Source organism: Nematolebias whitei, chromosome 22 (genome assembly GCF_014905685.2).
Source record: "Nematolebias whitei isolate Nwh7 chromosome 22, NemWhi1, whole genome shotgun sequence".
Taxonomy (NCBI): Eukaryota; Metazoa; Chordata; class Actinopteri; order Cyprinodontiformes; family Rivulidae; genus Nematolebias; species Nematolebias whitei.
The window spans coordinates 5,671,205-5,680,229 of NC_056519.1; the positions used below are offsets into that span (position 1 = coordinate 5,671,205).

Sequence of the window (9,025 nt, forward strand, 5' to 3'; positions counted from 1 at the left end):
ATCACATACCTTTTGAAAGGTGAAGGTAGACCATGTTTTTGTAACTGTGTGCCTGCGTGTGTGTGTGTATGTCTGTTTGTTAGCAAAATAACTCATGACTCACTGGATGCATATTTACAACCCATGAACATTTGGCATCATTCCAATTCAAGATGGCTGCCAAATTAGCTTAAAAAAACCCCCCGCAAAGATGGCCCTAATTCAGTCAGTTTTACAGATAATGAGTTACAATTTGATGTGGTAGCTGATAGTCATTCAACCTCAGCTGGGCAACAACACTTCCAGCCTGCTCAAGAAAGCTCATCAGAGACTCTACTTCCTCAGGCGGCTGAGACGAGCTGGTCTGGGAAGCTCAGTCCTCACCTCCTTCTACAGGTGTGCAGTGGAGAGCATCCTGTGCTCCATGTGACATGGAGGCTGCACGGAAGTCTGTTGGAGTCAGTCTCCCCACCATCACAGACATCTACACCTCCAGATGTAGGAAGAGGGCCACCTGCATCATGAAGGACCCCACTCACCCAGCACACACACTTTTTGCCTCACTCCCCTCAGGAAGGAGGTTGAGGAGCATTAAGTGTAGAACCACTAGACTGAGGAACAGCTTCTACCCTGAGGCTGTTAGACTCATGAATCTCTAACCAGGATAATCACTGTGAAGAATCACATCATGTTGCTGCTGATCTGTTTCATGTTGCTGCTGATCTGTTTCATGTTGCTGTGTTCATGTGTGCTCATCTGCTCACTCAGACTCATGTTCATGTTTGCGCTGATGTTCAATGTTTTATGTTATGAGTGCTTAGTGTATATTTAGTTGATGTTTTTCTTAGTTCATATCTTAGATGTTATTACTGTTTTTCTTATACATTTTATTGTTGGATGTAACTTGGGACCCTGTGTACATAATTTTGCTCCACCACATGTACCACATGTGGTGCGAACGACAATAAAGAATCTCTGACTCTGATAACTCACACAGCATTATGTTTAAGGTTTAACCAAAACAGCTACAACACATTTCTCATCAGATCATGATCTTAGATTGTCTTACAGTCTTTTAAGGTGGTCTGCATCAAAAGTTCTTGAAGTTTTCTGAAGGACTTTCCAAGTTTTTCTTCAGACTTTAACTGCTTTTCACTCAATTCAGGTCCTGTTTCAAGTTTTTATTATACGCCTTCCCCCATTCCTTAAAATAAAGACTTTTAGATTGTGTTTATCCACTGTGATGACACATTTCTATTTGGGACACTTCTTTTGGCTGTCATGATCAAGGATTCAATAGACTAGATTAAAGAAAAAAGTAAGTATTGTGAACTGCTGATTGAGAGTGCTTTAACATATTAAAATACAAAGTTGTTTCTTGGAAGCACAAAAAGTTAAGAAATTAATTCTGGTTTAAAATGTATGCACATTAATGTAAATTCTATGCAAACTACAGCCTTTGAAACTTGAATCAGTGTATATTTTATAAACTTTCTGTAGACAAGTGAAAATATATAAAAATAAAAATAAAAAAGCACACTGAAATAGTCATTAGATGGTAAAGTTCCTTTTTGTGGTCCTGATGCTGGTGGTCTTCAGTAAACAGGAAAAATAAAATACGTGCGGCATGACGTCACTAGCCTCTCAAACTGCCGACGTGCAATGCTCACTTGTGATTGGCTCTCAGCGAGAGAGTGCGGCTCCAGCCAATCACAAGCGCACTTACTCGCCGATTAGGAAGTATCAACATGGCAGCTTTTTGAGTTTTGAAGGAGCAGACCAGGTGTAAATAAAGAGAAATTAAACGCTTTGGAGACGACGACAGCACCGGGGTGTTCGAGGCTGGGACTTACTGGACTTCGGGGGGCAAAATGTCGAGCGACGGGAACAAAAAACAGTTCTGGAAAAGAAACGCAGCGAAGGTTCCTGGCAGGCAAGTGACGTGTTCCCTTCTGTTGGCTATCTTAGCTTAGCTAGCTTCTGTCACTTGACGCCGAGCTGTCAAGCTTTAAACGTTACAGCTATTATGTTTCAAAGCTTTATCGGATTGCAAGATTTTTTCAAGTAATCTAACGCCGTGTTGTTTGTGGTGAATAGGTTCGGACGACACAGTTAGCTGCAGCAAGCTAGTAAAGAGCTACACTGCTAACTTCTGTTGCTAGCTGTTGAGCATTTCTCCCATTACCGTCAAAGTTGAAACCAATGCTGCAAGAAAACCGATAATCAAAGCTGATGCATTCATTTTGTCTGCATGAGTTGTAGCCTTGCATTTTGGAAGAGGTTTTCTGAATAAGTTTAGGCTAAAATGGAAGCAAAGCACAGATGTTCATTCAGTTCCTTTTTCTGCTCTCCTCTCTTTCTCAGCATTCAGCATGTTTACGGTGCACAGCATCCACCCTTTGACCCCCTGCTTCATTCAAAGTAAGTTAAATGCATTTCTTTAGACATGACGTGTAATGTGGTTGGAGTGCGACAGCTGAGCAACTGGGCTTTACACACTTTGGCTGAATCATATTTGCGATTAATCCCAGATTTAAACTGGCTGTCGGAAACTTATTTGTCCAGTTTGTGATATGTATGAATCATCTGAACTCTTGTGTGCTGGAATAAAAGGCAACTAGATTTGTTTTTGCTTCAGGGACTATTCCCATGATAAATTGTACAGAAATGATTTACCTGGATGACCCGGAACATACAATAACCTCTAAGGTCCTGGGATTTTATAAGTTAGGTCACAATTTAAATATTCATGCATAAAAATGCTCCTGTTATGGTTTTCCATTCTGACTACTTTCTCGTAATTGAAGCATCATGACTACCCTGAGATGTATTTAGTTGATGAACATTTATCTTAAAGATTACGCAAAGTCTTTAACCATATTATGTCACACAAAGGTTTCCATGAAATAAATAAAACCTGCTAAAATCGTTCTCTTTGTAGTTTCCCGTTACATTTTATGCATGCAAAGCCTCAGGTGGCTGATTTGTTAGTTCAGCCGTTAAAGATTTTGACATACCTTGGTAATTTATACATTATGCTACTTCCTGACCTTTTCTTCTTAGTTTTTTTTACTTATCATTATCAGCTTGTCATTTTTCTAGTGTCAGAAACAAATAAGTGTTTAAGCTTAAGATTAAACATCTGCCACTTGTTTGTTTTTTAAATCTATTACTTATAAGTACACCACAACAAGATTGATCCTCGTCAAAGCAGCTGAATGTTTAACAGTTTGATGAAACTTTAATTGTTACACATCTCATGTCTGAAAGAGTTACTATAATTGGTGCAGTGTCCCAGTCAGGAATGTGGATGGCCTTGTTTTACTGCTCAACAGTGTCTCAGAACAAACACTGTAACATCTTGGGCTGGGGTGTGGACGGGCTTGCAGAGAGTTTGATTGAAACGTCACCTTTCTTGTCTGGCAGTTTAATTCTTGCCATCTTTTGTTTATGCTGAGTGGCCCTCCTTGTTCTATAGGATCAAAGGAACTGACTACCAGAATATCCGGTTTGAAGGATGCAAAGAAAATATCCAAGTACATTTTAAAATGCCCAAATTTATATCTAGCTCAAAATGTTAAAACGCTGCATTTTATGTTGATGTAGAGTTTTAACTTCAATTAATTTTATAATGAGAAATGAGCGTTTGAGCCTTTTTGGTCCAATGTTGTGAACATTGTTCCATATGATCTCATGCTGAATTGCAAAGTCTTTCATAAAGTTTTAGCATTTGAAATATCTATTGAGGATGATTTTCACTTAATACCATACCAAATTGTAGCTAATCATCTGTGAAATTGACCGAGTTTTAGCTGTTTCGTTTACTAACGTTAATTAGTTTTTGGAGCCATGTTGAATCATGTGGATTCCAAAGGTAAGGCATGGTATCGGTATTGGCCGATATTAGCAATAAAGTTAAATATTGGACATCGGCCTTTCCATTAAAATAACTCAACCATATAAAAGGCACTGGTTTTAAAAACAATTTATATATTTATATAGTGTTGCATAATTTCCAGCTCCCTTTTTGGCATCTGCATTTGGTAGCAGAACAAATTGACAAAGAACATGCAGAATAATGTAGTATTTTAATTCCACAGCAGAGAAAACCATGTATTCTATGTAAGTAGGTCTAGGGAAAAATATCGGTACTGGTATCGGTTATCAGCCAAATAAGTTTTAACATATTGGATATCAGCCAAAAATTCAAAATTGTGCATCCCTAATGAAAAGTTAACATGTTTGTTAAACGCTGGTCAGCAGCCAGTAATGAGTTTTTTTGTATGTTCAATGGAAAGCAAATGTTATGAGTTAAAGTCATTCCACTGTTCATGAAACTCTTTCTAATAGACAACAAAACACACAGAGGTGAGCAAAATGATTTGGCCCTTGGTGGAAAGCAATAACTATAAATCATCATCTTTCTTTGTTGAAATCAGGTCTCTCTTGTAAATGAGTCCTCGAGGCTCAATGGGATTTACCTGTCTAAATAAAGGTTGAATGAATGAATAAAAGCTTTATATATAAAAATATATATATATATATATATATATATATATATATATATATATTTTTTTTTTCCCAAATTGAGATGACAGTAAGCTAATAAGGCTGTGTCTCATTGTTATGATCTTTTTTAGTGAAAAAAGATTTTTCACTTCTCTGTTCCCTTTTTAAAACATTGAATTTATTTGAATTACCTTTTTAATCAATCCTGTCTTTTTCCAATAATTGTGCCCTTTTTCGCACAAAAAGTAATTTAGTTCAGTTGAACCTTGCGGTACTCGGTGTTTCTGACTGTCCCTCGGAGGATGTGCTTATAGTTTGTGTTTTTATGTTAGGCGCAAATAAATGAATAGTTTAGCTCAGACAAATTCAATTATCATTGATTGTTTCTGCTTTGCTTTTAATTTGTAGACCATAAAAATCAAACTAATTGTTTCAAATGCAGTTTGTTTAATTTTTGTCTCAGAATTTTAGCAATTAGGTCATGCACAACAGGCAAACTGTAAAATATTTATGTATAATAGTAAATATTCTAACAGTCAAAATAAAAGACAACTTGGAGTTGCATCTAAAGAGCTGCTGCAACGTTTAGCTGACACACAAAAAAAAAAATCAACCAGAAGAAATCGTATGAACCAGATGTTTCTCTGGATTCAGCTCCAGCTTTTTAGTTCAATTTTATTCTGGAAATTATTGGAGGAAACAAACATTTAAAGTAAATAAAAGTTTGATCGTGTGGGTAGAGACTTGTGTTGCGCAACGACAAGAAGTGATTCCACTAAACCTGCACATTGTAGAAGTCATGCAGTTTTTTGAGGATATGAAAGTTAAGAGTTCAACAACAGTGAATGGATCCCCCCAAAATCTGCAGCACTGTAAAAACTGCAGGTTCAGTTTTATAAAACGAGGATTAACGACAGTAGAAGAGTCTGAACACGAGTTAAAACTGTAACTATAAATTCCTTTATTAGGACAGAAATATCTCCATGAAAACTGATGGAACTGTGATGTTTGTCAAAGGGAAACTAAAAACAGCATGAAGTGGGTCGCACTGGTGCCTCACAGCAACAAGGTCCTGGGTTCAACCCCCAGTTTGGACCCGTTCTGTGTGGAGTTTAAAAGTTCTTATTGTGTTTGCGTGGGTTTCCTCCTACAGTCCAAAACATTCGTGTTTAGACTGCCGTCAGGTCCAGGCCTCCCTTGAAAAAGATGTGATCTCAGTGGGGTTTACCTTGTCAGTAAAGGTTAATAAATAAATAAATAAATAGTATTTAAAAAAAAAAAAAAATTCTTCATAGGATTCTGTCGTTTGTTCTACACTCGTCCCTCGACTATCACAGGTGTTGCATCCACACCCCCTGCGATAGATGAAAAGCCATGAAGTAGGAACACTATATTTATTTTAGTTTTCATCGCCCACTTGCGATGTTCTAAACTCTTAAACCTACACAATTTCAACAATATACATAAATGTACTGTACAGTACTGCAAAATGTTACGAGGACTCACAAGTCTTGGTCTGGCTCTGTGCGTCCTCTGAGAGCTGAAGTCACTATGAATAAGGACCCAACTTTTTAGTCCGGTTTGGTTCAGATCAAAACTTTCCCTCTATTTTGGCAGAAAGCAGCGTTTGGAAGCACTGTTGAATTCTGGGTAGTGTAGTTGTTTTGACTGGCCTTACAATGTAGGCTTATTAAAAGAAAACTACAAAACGGCAGTGCCTGTCCGAAGTATGTTTTTCATAAACTTTTTATCTCGTACCGACACAATCGCATGAGTAAAATTAAAGTTGACAATCGTTGGAAAATGGTGAAAGAGCGAGACCATGAAAGTCAAACCACGAAGTAGCGAGGGACTTCTGTAGTTTTTTTTTTTTTTGTGTGTATTTGCTTTCATTGTTCTGTCGCTTGTTTTTTGTTCCACTGTTCATTTTATTCTAGTTTGTTCTATTTATTTTATTGGTCATTCATTGTGATTTTCAGTTTTTTAGTCTTTCTGTTGTTTGTTCTCAATTTGTTTTTATTCATTCTATTCATTGGTCTATCCTTGAATTTTATTAGTTTGTTTTCTTTATCATCCATTCTTCTGATATTTTGTCACTCTATTTTTTCTTAACTTATAAAGCCTTTAAACCCAAAGGGCTCTACTTGTAATCAAGTCTTCAGAGAAGCCGCTTCAGAAACATTCTCTAATTATATTATTCTCAAATTACTAAGATGATGCTCACTTTTTTTGTATTTTCTAATCAACGTCAACAAGAGTGGCACGATTTACTTCAGACACCAACCTAATCTTTTTATTGTCGTTGTTTTTATTCATTATTTTTTTTTGGCTTCTCATTTTATTCCCTTTTTATCCAACCCCTCCAATCCCCGTCCTCCCTGCGCTCCCGACTCGTCTCCGTCTGTGCTTCAGTCTAATGAAAGCAGGCAACAAGCCTCCGGCCACACCGGGCAAACCCAAGAAAGCCACCACCTTCCAGGAGTTTGAGAGCATCACGAGCGACGCCTGGGATGTCGGGGACGACGACGACGAGCTGCTGGCCATGGCTGCACAGAACCTTAATATTGAGGTTGTCATGGAGACGGCAAATAAGGTTAATGCTGGATGGAATGACATGCTATAAATCTTCTTTTCAGGAGTTTTTGTCAGTTCTGATCACTTTAACCACAACAATAATAAAAGTTTTCTTTTGCAAAGATTGTTTAATTCTCATAAAACGTCTGTAGAGGGTTCGCATCGATTTAGATGAATATTAAATACTAAAAATACTGCTGAAGGATGTGTTAAAGTTCAAGTGAAGTAGCACTGTGCTGCAAAGTCTTTCAGATGTTGGTGAAGTTTCTTCTGGAGTTTTACTTCTCCCTGCTGTTTTGTACGAAGCCAAAACGTCACTTTGATTTTCTGTGAATTAAACAGGTGATTGAGAACCACAGCAAACAGCAGGAGAGGCAGAGGCAAGATGACACAGCAGACTTGGGTCATAAAGAGGAGGATACACAAGAGGACGGGGCAGAGGAGGAGGACGAAGATGAGGAAGATGACGATACCAGAGTGGAGGAAGGGGATGCAATAAGCCCAGACGCATCGTTCGCCTCCCAGAGCAGCACGTACGCCGACAGCCGCCTGGTGAAGTCTCACAGCGAAGCTCCCATCGGTTCACCCAGAGGTTAGTGAAGTATAGAACACGCCTCAAGAACGTTTTGGCTTTTTAAACAAGTTTTGAACATCTGTTTAAGAAAATAAAACGCAACTAAACATAAATGAGATTCTCTGCCTTCGGCTGCACAAATATAACTGGAAAAACAAACTGGCAGCTTCCTCGTTTGTTGGGTTTGATAGATTTACACACACGATGGCTCCAACATCCGTCACAACAAAAAGGGTTAACTGCATCCTACAAACTGACTCCAGCTTCTAATTTAAAGCATCTGTAAACGTTAGTTAACCAGCATGTTGTAAGCAGCAGAGCAACGTGGGCTTCAGTTACTCTTTTAACCTTTTTACAGTAAAAAATGTTTTGTTTTTTTTATACATCGCAGACATCCTCAACTCTAACAATGAGTGAAAAGAACAATATTATTTGATAACATAATCTGTGTTTCTCTTAACATTGTACAAGCAGGGTGCCCTGTCCTGTCAACTGCCGGCACTGACGTAGCGCTAAGCTAGCAGCACGCAATGCAGACGCACTAGCTAAAAAGCTACAGCACTTGGTTTCCCTCACGCGAGGGAAGCCGTCTACCCCCGCTCGAAAACTGTTGGTACTGACAGGCAACACAGACATGTCTTCGTCTCCCCCCACCCCCCACCCCCCAAAAAAAAAAAGGCAGAAGATATGAGCGCCCTGCCAAGGCAACTAGGGGAAACACTGCATGTTGGTCCAAAAACTGACAAAGTATCCAAACGCTCTGAACTAACCTTTGATGATCACGTTGACGACAAAAACTTTCAAATCTGCTGAACTTCCATTCAACTGTGTTCATCAGTAGAATAAATCACCGGGTGTTCAAACCGCTTTCTAAGCAGGAGAAGACCCAGTTCTTTTATTAACCAAAAACACAGGTATGAAGTGACCAAAGCTGCAAAGGTACGGTTTGGTGGAGGTACAAACTGACCTGAAGTTTTGGTTCAGTTCAGTGTGATTTAATTTGAGATGGACTGATGTGGGTTTTTCTGATGCTGATGCCACTTCAGGGCATGGATGGATGGATGGATGATGGATGATTGATAACTGGATGATTGATGGATGGATGATGGATGATTGATAACTGGATGATTGATGGATGGATGATCGATGGATAATGGAGAATGAATGAATGAATGATGGATTATTGATGGATGATGAATAATTGATGGATGGATGATGGATGCATGATTGATAGACGATGATGAATGGATAATTTAGGATGGATGATGGATGATTAATGGATGGATGATTAATGGGTGATGGAGGATGGATGGATGATTGATGGATGGATGATGGATGGATGATGGATGGAGGATGGATGGAGGATGGATGGATGATGATGGATGGATG

At 38.6% G+C, this 9,025-nt stretch overlaps 1 protein-coding gene across 1 annotated transcript in view; it reads left to right on the forward strand.

The window, feature by feature from the left end:
* Positions 1–1,706: 1,706 nt before the first annotated feature.
* The window catches only part of tbc1d22a (TBC1 domain family, member 22a), a 181,191-nt gene continuing 173,872 nt past the window's right edge, over positions 1,707–9,025 (forward strand). Inside the window, exons 1-4 of the mRNA XM_037696145.1 lie at positions 1,707–1,912; positions 2,344–2,400; positions 6,901–7,081; positions 7,405–7,654. Coding sequence (XP_037552073.1) covers positions 1,851–1,912; positions 2,344–2,400; positions 6,901–7,081; positions 7,405–7,654 — 550 coding nt within the window. The 5' untranslated portion in view covers positions 1,707–1,850. The remainder of the gene's footprint in view (positions 1,913–2,343; positions 2,401–6,900; positions 7,082–7,404; positions 7,655–9,025) is intronic.